This window comes from Armigeres subalbatus, chromosome 3, assembly GCF_024139115.2.
Source record: "Armigeres subalbatus isolate Guangzhou_Male chromosome 3, GZ_Asu_2, whole genome shotgun sequence".
Taxonomy (NCBI): domain Eukaryota; kingdom Metazoa; phylum Arthropoda; class Insecta; order Diptera; family Culicidae; genus Armigeres; species Armigeres subalbatus.
In genome coordinates this window covers 417,866,228-417,887,994 of record NC_085141.1, presented here as the reverse complement: position 1 = coordinate 417,887,994, position 21,767 = coordinate 417,866,228, and the positions used below count along the sequence as shown (strand labels likewise).

The window sequence follows — 21,767 nt, the reverse complement described above, 5'->3', positions numbered from 1 at the left end:
CTGTCGGCTCTTCGCCTCTTGTTGTTGTCGAAAAAGCTCTGCCTTATACAATTGCTACTGCTGCTGTAACCATTGGAAGTATGGATCCACAGATGCAGCCGGTATCGGAGGAGCACTAGGGGGCGAATAAACGGCGGCTACTCTATCGGCACACCGTTACCAGGGCTGGTAGCGATGAATGTCGTTCAAAATAGTGACTTAAGTGATCAACGATGACGAAAAATTGCAGGAAAAGTGATCAAATAGTGAAAATTTTGAAAATCCTTTTATTAGAAATCCAATTCTAATGAACTTTAATTTCTAAATGGCAGACTTTAGTATTAAAGTTAATTAAAAATTAGTGACCAAATAATCTCAAATTAAAAAAATCTTTTAAATCAATTTAATTTATTTTTATTTTAGATTCTAAAAATCCGACCATTTCATTCACATCCACACTAGTTTTTTGGGAGTCTATTCTTAATTTTCTATATCTTATATATAAAAATGAAATGGTCTGTGTTCGTATCCGCATAACTCGAAAACGGCTGGATGGATTTTTTTCATTTCTTCAGCAGAAACATTCGTTATAGTTTCCGACGGGTTTATATGATATTTCCTAATGCGAAAATTACGAGTAAAATTGAGCAAACCGTGAAAAACTAAAATTGTGATTCCTATGCGAACTTTGCATGGGCAGTTCGGAACGCACATTCTCGCCTACTATGCAGGACAACGTCTGCCGGGTCAACTAGTACCTAATAGAAATGAAATGGTCTGTGTTCGTATCCGCATAACGCGAAAACGGCTGGATGGATTCTCTTCATTCCTTCAGCAGTACTTTCGTTATAGTTTCCGACGGGTTTATATGATATTTCCTCTGTGGAAAAACATTAGTTAAGTTGAGTAAATCATGAAATACTAAAATTAGGATTCGCATCGATATGGTCGCATGGGCATTTCACAACGCGCATTTTCGCCTACTATGCAGGACAACGTCTGCCGGGTAGACTAGTTGTTAATAAACAGAATCTTTTCGTAAAAATATGATATTTCTGAAATAATTTCAATCAAAAAGTTTTGAATTTAGTGCCTTGTCACGGAATTAGAGGAAGAGGTTCGGTTGTGGGTACCCTTTTGTCTTTGATCCATAACTTTGGCCCTAAATGATCTTCTGCCGACATTTGTATACCGATGGAAAGCTGGAAAGCTGAAATGGAAAAAAATGACAATTGTTCAAATTTGACATTTTTGGACATTTTAATTTTGTGGTTCGGTTGTGGGCACCCTTGAAAACTCAGCTAAAAATAAAGAAGCATGAATAGAAACCACCCAAATTTAAAGAAAAGAAAGAATTTACTCATTCTAATAGCCAGGAGTTACTATAAAAATCAGATCAATCCACCTAGCGTGATGATGTCTCCATCGGTGCATTAGGAAGGATATTGAAAACATCACATAAGAAAAGTCTAGAATGGCACTTCAGGTAAATGGATTTCAATTTTTCATTGATTTACGTTTTATTGATATACCTCACAGTCAAAAAAAATCCTGATTTATTCGCTAGGGTAATTTTGGCCATAAATTTTGATCCTATAGTCCGATCTGACCAATTTTCAATAGGAAACAATGGGACAGGATTCCCCGTCGAATGCAACTAGCAAATCTCGCTTAACTTTTCAAAAGGACCTAAGTAACATTTTTTTCATGAATTAATTTGAGTACTGCAATCGAAACCTTTCATGTTTTTCTGTTGATTGCGCTATGAATTAATTTGAGTACTGCAATCGAAACCTTTCATGTTTTTCTGTTGCGCTATTCAAATTAATTCATGAAAAAAATGTTACTTAGGTCCTTTTGAAAAGTTAAGCGAGAAATCAGTCAACGATTTATTTCAAAAAGTGTGGATATAATAAGTAGACATACCTAAAGAACAAAAATATGAATTAAACTCATTATTTTAATCAATTATGTCTAAATAATTATAAAAACTGCTTCAAAATAACATTTGAAATAAGTTAGTGGACAACTAAAATAATTTTGAATGATTTGTCAATAAAATAAGGGTGCCCATAACCGAACCAATAAATGTGCCCATAACCGAATTTCGCACCCTTTTTGGAAAATGAAGAAAAAAACGGTTATCGGAATGAAAGCATCTGTTATCTGTCAAAAGATACTTAGGGGTGCCCATAACCGAACGGTGCTCACAACCGAACCTCCTCCCCATAACTTGCTGTTCAAGAGACTTATCTCTAAGGGTCGCAGGGAATTTAACAATCATAATGTACGAAAACGAATGAAAACTGTCGTCTATTAAAATGTTCATACGACTCTACGACTCTTTATTTACTGAACTGATGACAACGATCAAATACATTGAACAAAGGTACGAATTAAAATAGTGTGGTAGCCTGCACTTTCAACTAGAGCCCAGCAGCTTGTATTATTCGCACTCCAAAAGTTACGTGTTTGGTTGAAGCAATCCATCGAAAAATATCATTGTCACGCGTGTAAACTGTACAATACTGCACGATTTTACAAGGGCTTTCAGTATGTCACAAAACGCTTGCCTCTTCATTTCTCAAAACTCGAACTTGTCGCATCTCTTATATTCTCGTTCACAATGGCATCAGCCTAAGAATCAAGTAAACGTGCGCAGAAAGCGCGGCGGTACCTTTCCTGAAGAGAGAACGCCACGTGCAATTTTGAGAAAATTAACTTATATTGAGACATGGAACAAAATTGCTCGGCAATATCATAAGAGTAAACAAAAAAATATTTCTAGTAGGGTAGAATACGGCATTGGCAGGGTGCGACAGTTGTTGGCACCCTAAAAAATATTTGCGTTTTCCAGCAAACATACACTATTTTTGAACATAATTTTGATTCAATCACACAATTTCAAGTCTAAGCTTTCATTTCAATAAGTTGTTTGTGTAAAAGTAGCAAGATTTGATGTGTTAATCACCGAAACAAATTTGCACCTACGAAATCCTTGCCATTATTGCATTACCAAAGAAAGCAGCGCACGAAAAGCAAACTGTTACTTACTTTCTGTTACGCCTGTTTCTCCTCTTAATTGCGTATGACACGACAAATTAAGTACGTAAACTTCTTTTTACACTTTATCACCACTTGATTATCACCACAAAGAGCAAATTTAAGCAATATTTGCTCTATGTTTCACTAAATAAAATCGGGACTGTTCGTTTTCTTTGACAGCAACACACTTCGGAATAGAGCGAGAGAATGTGTTTGTGAGCATATCAAACACACGCTAAGGAGATACCACGCACAATTCTATGTGAGTTGATTTTAGCAAAAATACGAACAAAATATCCAGCGATGGCATTTATTTTATAACAAAGTGTTGAAATACAAATGCTTCATATTTTTTTACGCAGACCGTGCATTATATCAAAAGTGATAGTAACACCGTAGTATTTTAACCCTAATGTGGCTGACAGGACCGTTTTCCTTTTGCAACTTTAATACTTTCCAAGCTCATAAAAAAAATCATAACCATTCCCCACTCAGGAAAATCGACACATACTTTATGGCAAAAATCCATGTATTTTGATCTATGCATATCATGCGTCGGCACATACTTAATTGCATACAAATTCACACATGGATACGATGACCCACATGGATAGTATGTATGAACGCTCATGTAATGCATGCGGACGCATGAAATATATGTGTCGAAAATATGGAATGCATTTGGCAACCCCCATTGCAAAAATCCATGTGTAAACACATGAATATAATGCGGAGATTTTTGTAAGTGCCGTTCCTACATAGCGCATTTCAACCATAAATAATTGCCTACTTTTAGGGTATTATCTATTATTCAACTGTGAAACGTAGTGTAAGAATGGGGTGGCTCCAGCGGCTGGGTAGGACAGTGCTGCCCATTATTCAACATATGAAGACTTACAAGGTGGAATATATTGTTAATATACTATACTACCAGAACCGACGAGCTTCGTTTCACCTAAAATTGATTAATTATATATATTTTACATTATTTAAAAGAAGTATTCGAAATTTGCAAATTTAGATTCTATTTTTTAGATTAATTTTCGATTAAAACAGAAATTTGTACTTTATTTGTATGGGAGTCGCCCCTCCAGAAGAGGAGGGGTCTAATACCATCATAATAATCTTCATCGTTCCCAAAAACCTCTACATACAAATGTTCATGCCGTTTCCTAATCTATAAGGGCAGACAGACAAAAATTAATTCTTATGTGTATAGATTTGGTTTTACGTAGTTTACGTCGAGCGGTCGTGTCTTGTACACAACCACCATGATTTTTTTTTTTTTATGAAACAAACATATCACGTAAGGACCGCAAAGAGCAAGTTGTATATTTGAAACTGCTTGATAGACTTTTGCTTACGACTTTAAGGCATTACAAAAGACAAAAGATGTAAATCTTGGCAGCGGACAAAAAGCATATAACAGGGTGTCGACTACCTGGAAAAACCTGGAAAGTCAGGGAAAGTCAGGGAATTTCAATTTGGACCTGGAATGTCAGGGAAAGTCAGGGAATTTCGATTGAGGTCCGGGAAAAAATCACAAAACATAATATTGAAAATTTATAGTGATTTTTTTTCGAGCAATATGTCAAACACTTATCGGACTGCATAGTCGATAAACAAAACAATACTCCGAGGCAGTTACAGTAGACAACCATTTTCACTATCAAGCTATAAAAAAATGTGACCGTTGGCAGTCTCTAGACTAAAAGTTTACTCCGGGCCTTGTATTCCATGGTAATCGAGATTGTTTCTATTAATCTCTAAGCAATAACACAGGTTTCAAAGCCATGTTCAAATGGTCACTGTTGAAGTCTGATACATTTTTTTTAAGCCCGCTTTAATATTTTAGATTATTTAGTTTGAGTGGTTTTGTGTCAGAGTCGTTTTGATTTATCAGTAGCGTTAGAGTCATATTCCCTTTAAACAAAAGAAGTTTTGAAAGTTCGTTTAAATACTTAATCATCAATCGCGAGAGTCTGATATTGGGATATTGGAAGAAATGCGATCTATCTTGATAAATATAACTTGCTGATTAGTAACCAACTCTATCATATCATATTACCTTTTGATGAAAACGCAGCGCCCAATTTTTCGAAAATTGTCTAGACTAAGCAGTCTAAACTGAATCAATTGGCTTAAATGTGCCATAGTTCAGAACCGATCCACAAATAATCATCAATAATGTTCAACCTACAACCAACAGCTAGATATTTAAAGGCTTGTTGAAAGAAAACGCCGAATACTATCTTTGTGGACCTTCGATAACACTCCACAGCATCGGCATCATCTCCAAACAAGATTCAAGGGTAATGTTTTAAAAACACTTCGTGAACTTTCATTTGATGATGGGCTTATAAAGTCATTGGTCGATTCTCACGTCTTTAGATGGTCAAATTACTATAGTCATGTAGAGAGAATGACAGTGGATTAAAGCATCATATGATCTACCTCATGTACGTAGGTGGCGATAATCTCAATGAAACGTTTGCTCGATACTACATAGGGGAGACTAGGGAGACTTGATCCCCTTTTCTGATTTCCGATGTATCACAGCCAAAAATAAATAAACATACGTGATTTCCACACAGACTCTCTAAGAAATATAGTATTTAACCCTTAAATGCGCAATGTTGTTTTAAAACAACAAACCGAAAATACGTTCAATATTAATTTTTTCAATGGTTATTTACGTTAAAAATATTTCCGACGATTTCTAAAAAAATCGCTTTGCGCCTTTAAGGGTTAATATTACTGAATTACTGTTATTGATACACAATCGATTTTTTGGAGTGCTGTCAAAAATTTACTTTTTAAATTTTCGGGGGAATTGATGCCTCTCCAAGAACTTGCTTTGATAAAATTAGAAAGGTGCCCTTAGATTTTAAAAATATTTTTCCGTCAAAATACGCGGAATTTTTGGATTGCTGTGTGTATACATGAACGATTTTTGTTATTGAATTCAAATTTGGTAAGACTTGATCCCCTTTTAATGATATCTACGCAATAAATATTTTTTTCCTGCCAACCCTTCATCAAATCTGTCGAATCTACAAAAAATTAGAAGCCTGAGAACAAATTTATATATTTTTTCAAATTTGTAATGGTAATGTTTCAGTTAAACATTCGTCGCTTTTTATGTTTATAAAACAATTATATTAGGAAATATTCTGGTTGATCTTTGAGAATTTTGTTCATTACTTTAGTAAAAATGCTTTAGTATATTTTGTGAAAACAATAATAATTATTATTCCCTTCAGTAATTTTTTTAAATTACTTCAGAATTCCCACTGAAATATAAAAAAAATCCCAAAGGATTTCCAAGAGCTCGCTCAATAGTTTAATCCTGGAACTCCTTGATGAATGTTTAGTCATTTTTTTGCAAAGCTCCGTTCCAAAAACTGTGTATGGTGTATGGTGTTTACTCAAATTTGAATTGTAATGCCTTCGTGGAAGAATTCATACAAAAATATGCCAAGGAATCTTCAAACATGTTTCCACGAGTTCTTCAAAAAAGTCCAGTAGATGTTCCTTATAAAGTTTCATTGCTTGTTGTACTTGTCTGATATTTTTGGCAAACAACTAAAAATCGATCAAAATTTGATTATTGAATATTTAATAAATTGAGTAGGTGTAGCTCCCCTTAGCATATGAGACTAGTTATGCCACATCTTTACGAACATGACCATTTTTTTATATTTTTTTCCATGGGACCATTGGCAAAGGCCACAATCGACCTGAGTATAGTAAGTATTGCATAGTTAGAATGTTTTGGGCTGTAAGTGCTGCATAAATTTATGTGAGCTGTAGGGATTGAATTATTGATTATCTGGAAGATTGCAGTGTCCGTGACTAGTTTTAGAAGTCCATTAATTCCCCAGAGACTGAATAAGAATTCTTACCCCTTATGTATTCAAATCCAGTGGAGGTTTCTTGAAGTCCACAAAAATACCTAACCCGTAAAATTTTGTTTAACGGCACTAGAAGGATTTCTAGAAGCTCTCACAATTGTTCAAAAGTCGTGTCAAATGAGTCGTGTCAGTAGAGGTCTATTGCGACTCCAGAGAGTCCGTGTGAATTCCCAATGGTGGATGATTGCACCAGAAAGTTTATAACGTTGGAGCAAATTTTGGAAAGATTTGAATTATGAAAACCTTTCAGGAGTTCTGCGCATTTATTTGATTCTTTGTGAACGATCAGAATTACCTATTAACCTTCCGGGACTCGCACCGTTGTAAAAAGTACAACATCTTTGAAAATTCTCGCTTGTCGTTTACAAGACAGGTGGGGCTGCTTGGATGATCCAGGACCTTAATTCTAAATTCTACATATCCTTAATGTTCTGCTTCAGAAGTGATTAGGCTTCCAGTAACTCATATGGACAGGAATCAAACATGCATAGATTTTCATATGCTTCTATGAATTGAAAAAAAAAAATATTTCATACCTGGAATTTTTCGAGAAATGGTCTGGAAAGTCAGGGAAAGTCAGGGAATTTCATTCTCAAATTTGAGTCGACACCCTGTATAAGTTCCCTTCTCCAAAATGGTCAACATTATTCAAATAGGTTGAAAATGGTAAAAGTTATGAAAATGTTAATATCTGAATACACTAGTACCCTATCTGCCATTCACGTCTGTTTTTTGTTGGCCGCATAAGGGTTAAATTTGTTTTACAATGTGTTTAAATGCTTTTGCCGTCTACATGACATAAAATTGATGCCAAGGCTAAAATTCATGTTTTGTTTTAAGCCAGTTTTGATAAATAATAAAGTTTGTTCCAAAATTGAGTGAAGCGAGATGAGCGTGCGGCCGATTAATATGAATGAATTTTACTACTGGAGGATATAAACAACCAGCATTTGGCACCAATACATTACCAGTTTTCTACTTCCATGTCTAGTTGCTAAAGGGAGCAAACTCATTGCTGATAATAGAAATTGCTATGCCAATAGAAGAAACGTTGACCTGTTACTTTATATTAAATTTACTGAGTTTGTGGTAAAAGCTGCTATATTTAGTGAATACCAATCATAAAAGAAAGAGCATACAAATGTATACCAGTTAAACTGTACCTGTGTTTTAGTGTAATTATTCATTATTTTTATCATTCAATTTGGCGAATGTCTTAGACTGCCAAGAATAGGTATTTTCCCCTATATAGTAAAAAATATTTCTAGTATGATTCTGTTTCCATACATTATACAGTACACAGGGTGGCCAGTGAGTCGGGAAATGCGGGAAAAAGTCGGGATTTCTTAAATTATACAAAAAATCTAGAAAAAGGCACCAGGTGTTCATTTAAATCATTCTTTTATAATTATTCTAGTGTAAAACATGATAAAACATCGTTTACTATGTCAAATGCATAGGCTTTTCCACGTACCGTTTGAAACTGTTTGAGGAACTATCCGACTTTGTCAGCAGTATAAAGTATGATATGAAAATGATATTGAAACCAGATTTCATTCATGTCGAGTCTAGAGCTCTTCTCGGTAGTGATAATGGAAAGCAACATGCCACCTACGCTTCGGAAGGTTTCTGAGGCCAAGAATATTTCCGAGAGTCTTAGAAGAAGCTGGATTGCTGAAGAAGATGTTTGACCTATATTCTCTTGAAAGCGACTCGAGGTTTGTCTGGAGACTTGTCCACCGTAGTCGAGAATATCCAATAATGTTCGATTCCAGACACACATCTCAACAATCTCGGGTCCTTCGTTGATTTTATCACAAAATAAAACTATGCAGGAGAAGTGCTTTAGATTAATTATTAGTATTTGATCGTAAACCAGCATAAGGATGAAGGAAAGTATGATGCCCTACCCTAATAAGATCAGGATTCGTAGTAATAGTAGAAATAATCAAATCAATAATAACTCACTGGTCAATTATGTCTCAAATACTGAAAATAGATTGAGGAAAACAATAGAGATAGGAAATAGGAGTCAAGTACGAGACACTGAAGATGGCCTTACTGTTGAGGTCGAAACACGCATCTGTCAAAGGTACAATAAAGTAGTGGAATTAAATGGAATTGTACAAGTTCGTCTTTTGACAAGTAAAAACAATCCACTAAAAGCTTAAAATAATGTTCGTAGAATAAATCTTTGCTGATTTTACTCTTAGAAACCTTAAAAATTGACCTTAAATTAGTCAATGAATTGACTGAGACAATAAAGATAGATCAAATTTTGGACAGTAAACACTAATTAAAATCACTTTAAGAGGCTGTCCATATACCACGTAGACAGGTTTTGTTTATTTTTAGATACCCCCTCCCCTAGCGAGGACAAAAAGTGTATGGATCGTGTACATTTGCCATACACCACCTCCCCCCCTCCCCTTAAACTGTCCACAACTGGACAGCCCTAAACATAATCTTCAAATTTAAAATATAACTTAAGTGGTCACCCTGAATACATGACACGTTTATTTTAACCTGGAAATGTAGAGAATCTGAAAAAAAAATTACAGATTACACCGATAACGTTCCGAACTATATGCGGACTGACCTTGATGTTCGCAAACTGTTTTTTTTTAATTGCCCTCCACTATCCCCCACACCAAGAAGCTCACTGGGAGCCCCCTGGAAATGGACGCATCTAATTTAATTTAAGCACACAATGGACAGCACTGGACTGTTAAAAACTGTTATCAAAATTAGGCGGAGCAATATGCGGTTGTGACAATCATTAAGCTTCGGAGTACAGCCTCTACCGGGGGATGTTTCAAGTTTTTTTGCCCATTAGCTTTTAAGGTGGCTTTAATACTAGATGAGAACATATGTTCCGAACCCCCAATTCAAAATTTTGGGGCCAAATTTGCTCAAGTGGTGGAATTAAATAGGATACAAACTCGTCTTATGACAAGTGAAGACATTCCACTATAACTTAAAATAATTTTTAATTTTTAATAAAATAAATATTTTGTTTTTATTTTCTATATTTAAAACTCCTAATTATTAATAATGGAATCAGTAGGGTAAAACGTCCTATCGTTGTGGTATGTCCTAATGTTGCGGTAGTGTTAAAGTAGTCCATTCTGGATATAATAGCATTAAAAACAACTGTGGGTACGCTAAAACTCTTCGGATCAACGACTAGAGCAGCTTTTGTTTGACAAAATTCCATTCAAAATGATGAAAAATCAACATTTTTCGTTAAAAATATGAATCCTTTGAGCCTATTATTGCGGTAGTGCTAAGGTCCTATTGTTGCGGTATCGCTCTCCATAAGAATTACATGCAATACCGCAACAATAGGACTGACCTTCAAAAAATATCGCAACGATGGGGAACTGCGTCCTATTATTGCGGTAGTTTGTTTTTATTGTGATAAACAAAAAACAACATAAGTTCAGCACAATTGACGTAATATTTGCGAAACTAGAGTTAACGAGCATCCTATTCAACTACTACAATGTGAAAATCGACCAACAGGTAATTTTTGAAGAATTTTTGAAATCATTTCTGTTTTGACACGGTGCTTAACCCCTCCATAATAGGTCGTTTTACCCTATTGGTTCTGGCATTAAAAGAATCGCACGTCTGAAAATCAACTATTTAGAAAGAATTGTTTCAATTATCATCATAGGCTCTCCTAAGACCACAGCGCCGCACGTTTCCATTGAATCATCGGATGATATAATATCATTCTAAGAGAGCTTCCTTGCAGCAATAATAATTATAATCGATTTCAGATGGAAATGCATGCAATTCAAAGGTCAGCTGCCAGCCGCATGCCGGATGACACATAAAATTTTCAAGCTCAGGGTAAAACCTGCCAACAATAGCCAGGCAGAATCCGAGATGAGTTGTGATTCTGAACTCGAGGTAGCTTCTCTGTCACAAAACCGTCCAAACTACTATGAACGTAGTCTACTAAACGGTTGGCGACGGTGATGAGTCAGGCGCTGTGCCACCGTTAGACAGTAGTAAATAAAATACCATCAACCGGACCGCACCAAATGAGATGCGTTTCGGTTGACTGCTAGTAAAAAAGGGAATTACTCGATAATTGTGTGTGCCATAGAAAGAGAGTGAATGAGTCAGTCAAAATGATGGTGTTGTTATTGTTGCAGAAAGCGAAATCAGAATTGCTTGTCCATTAGTTTAAAGTGGTCTGTCTCAGTTGGGGAACTATGAAAATTTGGTTCACGCCAAACGCCCCGGAAGATGGACGAGTAAACAGAAAGATCGATTATTGCATGCTTTGTACCAGCCTTTTACCTACTTCGTCTGGATGGCTGCCATGTGTTCCGTATTATAAACATTCGAATATAAACAGAAAGAGTGGAAGACAGATGATCCAGAAGGGTAGTTTGTTCTTCGTTCTAACGTAGAGAATCAGTGCTGCAGAGCCAGCAGTGCACTAATTTTTCAATACATACATTATATCTATCGAGCATGTTTGATAAGGAAGTTTCTAACATTATTCTCGCTCTCTTTCTCACCTATTCCAGAAATGAAGGTCTAAGTTACCTTCGCCAGTTCCGCACGGAACCTAAACATCAGTGAGAGAGCGTTAGTGCTCGATGCAGCTCGCAGTCAACCGACTGCACATCGGGGATCGACAGCAAGTAAGACACACAAAGTAGAGCCAGAATGGTGTTATCATACTGCAGGTAAGTGACTGTTGAGAACTATGCAATACTCGTTCTGGCAACAAAGTCGTCAATGTCGTTTCAAATTGATTCGCTTCAGATACTTTGATAACATCTAAATCGCGACTGAGTGTATAACACTCTCGCGTATCATCACACTTAATCGGAGTATATCACGGGAGGTCATTATTCCAACAAATTGTGTAACGTTCGTTGTCAAAATGAGCCAAAGGTCAGCTACTGGCAGTAACAAACCGGTTGTAGCCGCAGTTGTTGGTTCTACTACTGCTACGGCTACCACTACTTCATCAACAGTTGCAACAGTAGCAATAGGGTCAATGGTTGTAACATCGAAGCAAAGCACAGGGGGTGACGATGATGATGGCAGTAAACTTATATTGAAACAACAGAAGCCTGCTGAATCTGATACTTCAAGTGGTAGAGAGAGAACAAAACCATCATCAACTGTTCGAGCATTAAACTTCGATGATCCTGAACTCGGTAGAAAGAACAAATCGGATAATATTGAAAAGAAGGATGACTCTAAACCGAAAAAAGTAGACGTTAAAGTATCAGCATCCGTCCCAAAGGAAAACGACATCAAAACGAAAAGCATTCCGAATGTTCTGACAAAACCGTCCGCTGTGAAAAAGGAGGAAATCAAAACGCAAGTACCGGCAACAACAACTACGGTATCATCGATTTCTGCAAAGCCGATATCTAGTCCTGCGGTTGTTTCAGCTTCGAAACCACCACACAGTAGCAGTCCAAAACAAGTACTAGAACCGGAAGTTAAACCACCCGGTAGCCCATCTAAAGGAAGCTTGAAAAAGATGCATCAACAGTCGACTATAAAACCCGAAGAAATCCCAAAACCAGCAATGCTTAAATCATCATCAGTTCCGGCTCCTGCGTCTACTCAATCAACAGCTATTGCAAAGCCTTGCCCAGTTCCTCCACTTTCAGTTTACACGATGAATCAGCTACCGACTCCCGTAATCACCACAGCGGCACCATCACCAACCACTACTGCGGCTCCCGTCGTTCTACGCCCTTCATCAGGAACAGGTTTGCAAAAATCGGCCTCGTATCGCAAGTCATCTTACAAACCCCAGCACTCCCACTCTCTGCGATACTCCGGCAGTGGCAGCGATATCTCCAATCTGGTGCGAGTTCGAAACTCTACTCTTGGAAATTCGGCTCCGACACTGTCGATAACTTCCAAGGAAGGAGGGTTTGGCCAACGGCGTTCGACTTCATCATCGGCTACTCGTAGTGGAGCAGTAGCTCGGCATCGTTTGAGCTTCGTAGCCAACATCTCACCACGATCTCATTCGCCCATTCCTGCAAGTCCCATCGACAGTCCTCGGATAAACTCGCCAAGCATCATACATTTTCCGTTTGTTCCAATCAAAAGAATCACCAACAAAAACAGTGACAGTCGTCGATGGTCTGTGGCTTCGCTGCCTAGCTCGGGATATGTAACAACCCCAGGAAGTTCGAACATTTCTTCACAGTGCTCTAGTCAGGAGAGACTTCATCAGTTTCCTCCTGTTCCAACTAATGATGATCTGCACATGCTGTCGCTACACTTTTCCAGTAACGATAGCAATCCCGGCATGGAAGGGCGTAATCTGCATAATCATCACGGATTCCATCACCTGCATCATCATCATCCGCATCAGCATAGCGGAACCGGATTCAATCCACCTGTTTCTCCGCTGGCTCCACAATATCAACATGCGACCCAGCAGCCGCTCAGTCTGCAATCTCACGCCACCCATTGCAACAGTCCTCACTCTGTAAAATCTTCCGGGAGCTGTAAAGACGAACTCAACAACTTCTGTGGTTGCCGTTCTCCTATCCACCGACCGCGATCACGCAGCCTGAGTAGTCCTTCTCACTCCCCTATTACCGACAACGAAATATCCCTGATGAACACCTTCTACAAAGAGCGTTTCCCGAAAGCTACGCAACAAATGGAAGAACGTTTGTCACATTTCATCAACGAGAACAAAACCATCTTAAACGATAGCGCTCGAGTTTCGCAGCCCATCGTACGCTTTGTCCATCATCAGGTTTTGGAAATGGCCCGCGATTGTCTGCATAAATCCCACGCCAAACTGATTACCTCTCGATATTTCTACGAGATGAGTGAAAACCTCGAACGCCTGCTGTTGGAAACGAAAGAGAAATCCCCAGAAGCTGCCCCGGAAATCACCGCCGTAATCAAGAAACTGCTTCTCATAATATCCCGCCCGGCACGTCTTTTGGAATGTTTGGAGTTCGATCCTGAAGAGTTCTACCGTCTTCTAGAGGTAGCCGAGGGACAAGCAAAGGTTACGCAAGGCATCAAGGCGGACATCCCCCAGTACATCATTCAGAAGCTCGGCCTTAACCGGGATCCGATCGCCGAACTGCACGATGAGCTCATCGAACAGGCATCCCTGAATTCGTCCATCAACACCAACTGTGATTCATTGGATAACAACAACTCGTTTTCACCGAACCAATCGTTCTGCGGCAGAGGGGATCTTAACCTAAGTGGATCGATGACGTGCTCCACGCCCAAAGGATCAGGCTCGCTGAACAACAGCATAAACACGCTAAACAATAACCAGTCAGGAATCAATAACAACAGTACGGGTACAACGCCTGGAGCCAACAAGAGCTTCAAAGGGCGAACAGCCAATGCCGTGCCTAGTGAGAAGGATTACGACATGCTCAAGTTAATTTCCAATGGAGCCTACGGAGCGGTGTATTTGGTTAAACATAAGCAAACCAGGCAACGTTTTGCTATGAAGAAGATTAACAAAAACAGCCTAATGTTGCGTAATCAGGTAGAGCAGGTATTTGCCGAACGAGACATTTTAAGTTTTGCCGATAATCCGTTCGTCGTTAGCATGTACTGTTCGTTTGAAACCAAGAAGCATCTCTGTTTGGTGATGGAATATGTGGAAGGTGGCGATTGTGCAACACTGCTGAAGAACCTCGGTCCATTGCCATGCGATATGGCGCGATTCTATTTTGCGGAAACGGTACTGGCAGTCGAGTACCTCCATAGCTATGGAATTGTGCATCGTGATTTGAAGCCGGACAACTTGCTGATCACGGCTTTGGGTCACATCAAGTTGACGGATTTTGGTCTCTCCAAAATGGGTTTGATGTCATTGGCCACAAACTTGTATGAGGGTTACTTGGATAGCGAAACGAGGCAGTTTTCGGATAAACAGGTTTTCGGAACTCCGGAGTATATTGCTCCGGAAGTTATCTTAAGACAGGGATATGGAAAACCAGTGGATTGGTGGTCCATGGGAATCATTCTTTATGAGTTTTTGATCGGCTGTGTACCGTTCTTCGGAGAAACACCGGAGGAACTGTTTGCCCACACGGTAAACGACGATATTGAATGGCCCAGTAATGATGATTGGCCGCTACAAGATGAAGCTAAAGATTTGATAACAGTTCTTCTGCATCAAAATCCCAGAGATCGTTTAGGAACGGGCGGAGCGCATGAAGTGAAAGAGCATTACTATTTCATTGGTTTGGACTGGAATAATCTGCTTCGACAGAAAGCAGAATTCGTTCCTCAATTAGATAATGAAGAGGACACAAGCTATTTCGATACTCGGGTTGATCGATATAACCATGAAATATGTGGCGATGATACTGACGATATGGAAGATTCCCCTCTCTTTGGTTCATTCAGCTCATATTCACCCCAGTATAGGAAACAGCAAGCAGCTACAACTAATCCGGCTACTAACGCTCTGCAACAAGAACAGCTAGCTTCGCCTCTTCCTGGATCCAACCTTCCGTCGGTAATCGCTAAAGAAAAGCAACAACTTCCATCACTGTTTGAAGATAGCTTCGATGTGAACCACCCGAAACCGAACGATATCAGCAAACTAATCATTACGCCAGAATTACGCAAGTTCAACATCAATCCCTCGAAATATAAGATGCCATCAACGCCAGATTTGGAGTACCTTCCAGAGCTAGCTACACCCGATCGTGAAGATTTCATCAGCCATTTGAATCTACGGCCACATGTCCAACAACCGGTACCTACCACTCCGGAAACACCGGAAACCAACAAACGCTTCAGTGATTTCTATCCGCTTTCCTCCCTTAAACAGCTATCAACGCCGGAATCGTCGCAAACGGACAGCGATGACGTTTCCCCACAAATTCAACGCAAGCGAAAGATTGTCCATAGTCGAGGAATTCTTCCCAAGTTCTCCATATCCATCGAAGAAGATCAAAGTGGACACGAAACGTCATCTTCGACGCCATCTCAGGTGATCACATCGTCACCATCGAGTTCATTGAACAACTTGAACCAATCGCGCCACATAGTGAAGAGCGCATCAGCGTTGGGACTGTCCCTGATGACTTCTTCCGATGATTCGTGTACCGCAATAGCAACCATTGGTAGTAGTGGCGGAGGCCTACACAACGTACCAACAACCGCTTCAAACCTTTCGTCTTCATCTGGTTGCAGTACCGGTATAACCTCCACGATGCATTCCGCCGGTAACTGCTCGAGCACAGCCAGCTCACGTGATACTTCTCCCTGTCGGGAACTCAGCCCTCTAGTCACTAATCTTAAGCCACCATTAATCATCCGAAGGGGACCGCGTGGTTTCGGTTTCACTGTGCACACCATTCGGGTGTATTATGGAGATACAGATTTCTACACGATGCATCACCTGGTAATGGCCGTAGACGAAGGAAGCCCAGCGTTCGAGGCTGGATTGAGACCTGCCGATCTAATCACGCATGTAAACGGAGAAGCAGTTCAAGGCCTTTATCACACTCAGGTGCTTCAATTATTACTCAGCGGAGCGGAATTGGTTAGTCTACGCGCTACCCCGCTGGAGCATACAAGTATTCAAAGCGGTGGTCGAAAGCGCGAGCCCTGGCAGAGTAAATTTGCGAAGAAAAGCACTCACAGTCGACGGAAGCAAAAGAAAGATAACGAGAAGAAACGCAAAACTTCGCTATTTAGAAGAATCAGCAGTAAACGAGCCAGTGCCGAAATGCAACAAATGGTGGCTGGAATACAGTCGCCGACATCGGTTCCGCCTAGCAGAAGTTTCCAGTCATTTACTAGATTCCAAGGAAGTCAACCTAATCTAGTTGCTGCTGCGAGTCCAATACCATCTGCCATTCAGTCGGTGCCTTCGACATCCTTAAGTGCATCTCCCGTCAACCGATTGAGTCTTTCGCCATTGAATACTATCAACGCTTACCAAGCGTCTCCGTCTTCATCACCAAGCACTTCAGCTCCAAGCACTCCAACAGGCACGATAACCTACAACGATGGAGCTCCGCTTTACCAGCGACCATCAACATTGCATGTTTTAAAACACAAGCTCCATTCGTCGCCTTGTCCCACCACCAAGGGTCTTCACACAACTCCGGCAGCAGGTCGTCCTAACCGTAGAAAATCAGCTGATCATATGCCATTGTCTCCACTAGCTAGAACTCCTAGTCCATCGCCACTTCCAGCTTCACCAACGCGGTCGTCTAGCCCATTGGCATTCCCAGTCGTTCATCCGCTGGGATCATCCAACACAACTCAATCCTACAGTCCAGGTGGGCTCCCTAATGCATCTACTGTGGCCCCTCAAGCCGTTCCGGGGATTGTAACGATCAGTGGTTCACCAACTCCACCTACAAAGAAAGGTTTTCCTAGGGCCAAAACAGCCGAACCGAGTTCTCCGCTACTGCGCAGGGCATTATCACCTGATCGGCTGCATCCAAGAAGCGCCGAAAGCAAGTGCGTTCTATCACCGTTGTGCTGCAACACCCCTCTGAAGACACCCCGACAGGTAACCGGAATCTGGCGTTCCAATCAAAATTCCACTATCACTACCGCCACTCCGCCGTCTAATGTTGCTCCCGTAACGACCGCACCCGTGGTGTCGTCCCCAAGTGGTCCGGCGCAAACCCAGCAAGCCGTAACATCTGCGGCAGCCACATCCTCTTCCAATACTACCACCAATACGGTAGCGTGCAAGGTGATCAGCACTTCGGCGCCATCTACGTCAACTACAACGTCCCTGCCGGCTGCATCAACAACGTCTTCTACTAGTGGCCCCGGTGGAACTAGTCCAGCTAAATCGATCAACTTATCATCCCAAAAGCAGCAACAATCACAAACTAAACAACTAATCAACATGGTAGACAAGATAAGTTTAAAAGAGGACGCGCCCTGAATTTGCTTGCAATAAACAAACAAAAAATCTATAGTAGTACGCTCCGTTAGTATTGGTTATAACTATTATATTATGTTCTCACAATTGTTAGTTCTTTATTTCGTTAATTGAGAGTATTTGCGATGGACGCAAGAAAAACTTGTTTATTTATTTTACAATACCATAGAATAAGACAGGAAAGCACAGGTCAACCAGTTCGGAAACCACGAACATTGGTAGTAATTGTATGAACGAACGAAGTTGGGGGCATGTATGGAAGATTAGGTAGTGAACATTGTGTTGTAGTAGGTCGTAAAACCCAACGCCCAAGCTCCAGGAACACCGAAATCAAAACGAACCGTAGGATAGAATGTGATCAGTGTGTAGAAATCGCACTCTATAGGTCGCTTACGGAAATAATTGTATAGAAAAGCACTGAATTTTTAATCGTGTAGGGTTGTACTAGCAGTTCCCTATTTGTTTTTTAATTTAATTCGATCAATCAACAAGCTTGCAACCGTATCGATTTAGAATACTTAAGCAAAATAAAACTGTTAGATAACAAACAGCATATGAAATAATAATAATAATAATAATGGAAGGATTTAAATTTGTGTGATATTTTGAATTAAATTAAGATGTAAATCATACAACCACAGATTACACAGACAGCAAATAGAGATAATTCAACCAACACCTTGAACGCGATTCTTTTGACACTTGTTTGTACAGGTTCGTACTAATCCGAATTATGTTTGTCAAATAAAACAACTTTAAAAAAAATGAAAACATTATGCATTCGGATAATTTGTAGCTTGGCTGTTTTTCAACTCTTCGTCATTTTTATGTAAAAAAAGTTTTTCCTTACCTCTCGGTAATATAAGTATGTTTAATATACTCTCAGATTCGACATATTTGACTCTTGTGAACGGCTAAAAGCTTTTTTTTTATTTATCTTTAAATTTATTATGGATTTGTCATTTTTTTATTTCCAATAAAAAAAAATGTGCATCGATTCAACCATTTTGTAAAACAATCCTGAACCATAACATTTGCTGAAAAATGAGTAGAAAGATATGTCGTTCCAAATTTCCCGAAATTGAAAATATTTTTTTAAATATGCTAGTCCTATTCTACTAAGAATTGATAAAAAAACGATTTCATTGATTTTAGAATAGAGGGATTAAGTAAGTAGCGAAACGAAAATAATATGGTTCTGTTATTAGCTTGGAATCTATTTTTTCTTAATTATTGATTCTTTGCGCTTATTGAAAATAAGGAAAATTATTGAAACGTATTTTTACTGGCATTGAGGGTGCCAATGAATGATACAATTTTGAATTTTAAAAACGAACATTGCTCACAATTAAACAAAATGCAAACTTAGGTGAAATTTGAGCTCAATAGAATTTGTGTTCAGAAAATTGAAAATCGATATTTTTTCCGATATCACAATAACTCAAAAATTTCAATAACTTTTGGAGGGTTCGTATGTTTCCGATATGTACAATTATGCTAACTTTTCTAAACATAACATACGATGTAATTCTACACATTTTGATAAATTTTCGAGTAGTAAGAGGAAACTAACCAATGCAATGCCTGAAATTGTTATAAATGATTACGTAATACTAATAACTAAGTGTAACTAAAACAAATTTTATATTGGGATTTAAGACATGTGTGTTTAATTTCTGATATCAGGCTCTTAAGATTTTATTGAAAATTGTTTAAATTATGTATTTGTGTAGCCAGTTTTTGACAAAAAATAAGTAAGTTTGTATGTTTGTGACACTGGCACCACAGACAAACTTACATCCTTTATTTTGCCCCCTCTTACTTGACCCCTCGTATGACGATAAAAATCATTTCAAATTCAACTACAATCCAATCCAATGTCAGAATGCATTTCGTTTTCACATGCCCAAAAAACATAAAATGGAACGGAATTATTCCAAAGTCTACAGCGGAAAGCCATGCATACCACAAGACACTCTTCACACTATTGAGATTCAACTGTTATCACCGAAACGAGTAGATGCCCCATCAACTTCCACACAAAAGCCACATATGAACCGCCAACGGTAGCACGCAACAACAAACAACACAATAACAGCAATAATATATCTTTAAAAGTTTAAAATCAAGGAAAATAGAACTCTTCCTCCCCTATCCTGAGGAAAAAAAACAAAAAAGCAGTGTTAGATCCCTTCCACAGTATTCACATAATCCCACACCGTATACCATAGGTACATATAGAAATATACGATGAAATTTCCATAAACGCCTGCTACACACAACAGAAGATACTGAGCGTATATAGCGCAAGAGCGTGAAGGTTAGAAACATTCATCATTGGTAGAGCATAGATTGAAAAGCAGGCAAATTATGCAAATTTTAGGGAAGCATAAATTTAGTAATCATCGTTATTGCTCCTCCGAAAAATGTTACAAACTCACATGTTAAAGAATGAGGATAGCTCCTAATGGTATCGCAATCGGAGTGAAACACAATTTACGTGATTGTTGCTGACTTTGGGATACAAATACTAATTACATTTCATATGCGTAACAAGAGATAAATTAGCTGAGTTGCAATCAAACTTCGACTCGGCATCGCAGCAGAATCGTTCTCCTCCACCCAGGCCCGTGGATTGCAGAGCATTGAGCTGTATTAGATGGTACGGGTGTCACACTCGTTGAAATTTATAACTTGTATCCTCCTGGAGCGTACGCAACAGAAATTCTATGCTAGGAAGCGTTTATCTCCCGTTTAGTCATCCTATACAGTTATATTCAGATAGAGTCGATGTTATGCTGATTCATTCTCACGCGCAAGTGTTTTATTTTTTTACTGTCGATTGAAAACATGTGACTGCTAAACAACTTATGCTTATTTGCAGATGTGGGTGAATATAAGTTTAAAAAATAGAATAGGCTCATTCACCCTCGTGATATTCCTTTCATGTTTTTCTCCAAAAAAAATGACATTCACCACACCTCATCTCATTCGTTTGTATGTATTCTGGGAGCGATTTACAACTAAATTTATTTGCTGAAAGCAAACGGAACCGTATCGAAGAATAGAAACGAAACATCTAAGTGGAGTAAGTTTAAACAGATGACGATGAATGATTTACACAATGGGGAAATGGTATTTCGATAAGGTAACAAAGGCAGTACGAGATTATGATTGAAAATCGAATAACAAAAAGTAATGGAAATTGGTATATTCCTGCATATATCCCTCGGATGAATAACCGAGGATAGTTGTATAACATGCATAGAGAGAATGAATCATTAGTGAAACGAAAAAGTTAGGACTTGGGGAAGATACATTTAGTGAAAGATGTTGGAAGCGAATGTAGAAAAAATGATGTAGAGAGAAAGGAAAGCATAAACAGAGAGACAATTACTATAAACAAAAACACTTATCAATGTTGCTGCAGTGTAATTGATACATAGTGATGAAATGTTAATAAACCAGAAACTGAAAACGTACCCCATTCAAAATGAACATTGGAATGAAGGCTTGGTTCTCTGTACTAGAATTCTTCGAAAATCCTCAACAATTGTAGATAAAAAACAATAGAGCAACACCACATAACTATTGTCTTCTTGGAAAATAAATATTCTCATTGATTGTTAAAGCACTAAATTGATAAAACACCGTCGTCGGGGGTGAGAATGGGTCACTGTTTCAACTACTTAGAATGCTTGTAGAATGGATTTAATGTATCTGAGGGCAAGAAGACTAAAATATAAAAGACCTTTTTGATCGATTTTGCTTTACGACCTCCAGGCTCCCAGGTGAGAGCGATGACCCATTCTCACCCCCTAGACCCATTGTCACCCCCGATGGCGGTACAATAGTATTTGCACCCGTAGCGTACTTGGCTACACGTTCGTCTTATAAGCTAATGATCATGGGTTCGATTC

General features: G+C 38.9%; 1 protein-coding gene across 4 annotated transcripts in view; it reads left to right on the top strand.

The window, feature by feature from the left end:
* LOC134227303 (microtubule-associated serine/threonine-protein kinase 3) overlaps positions 1-21,345 on the top strand; it is a 67,227-nt gene extending 45,882 nt beyond the window's left edge. For 2 of the 4 annotated variants that reach the window (XM_062708684.1, XM_062708685.1), the window contains exons 2-3: positions 11,486-11,647; positions 11,727-21,345. In XM_062708684.1, the coding sequence (XP_062564668.1) occupies positions 11,848-17,850 (6,003 nt within the window). In that variant the 5' untranslated portion in view covers positions 11,486-11,647; positions 11,727-11,847 and the 3' untranslated portion in view covers positions 17,851-21,345. Of the gene's footprint in view, positions 1-11,161; positions 11,340-11,485; positions 11,648-11,726 lie in introns of those variants that run through there. The other 2 variants (XM_062708687.1, XM_062708686.1) reach the window with 2 other exon arrangements.
* The last annotated feature ends 422 nt before the right edge of the window (positions 21,346-21,767 follow it).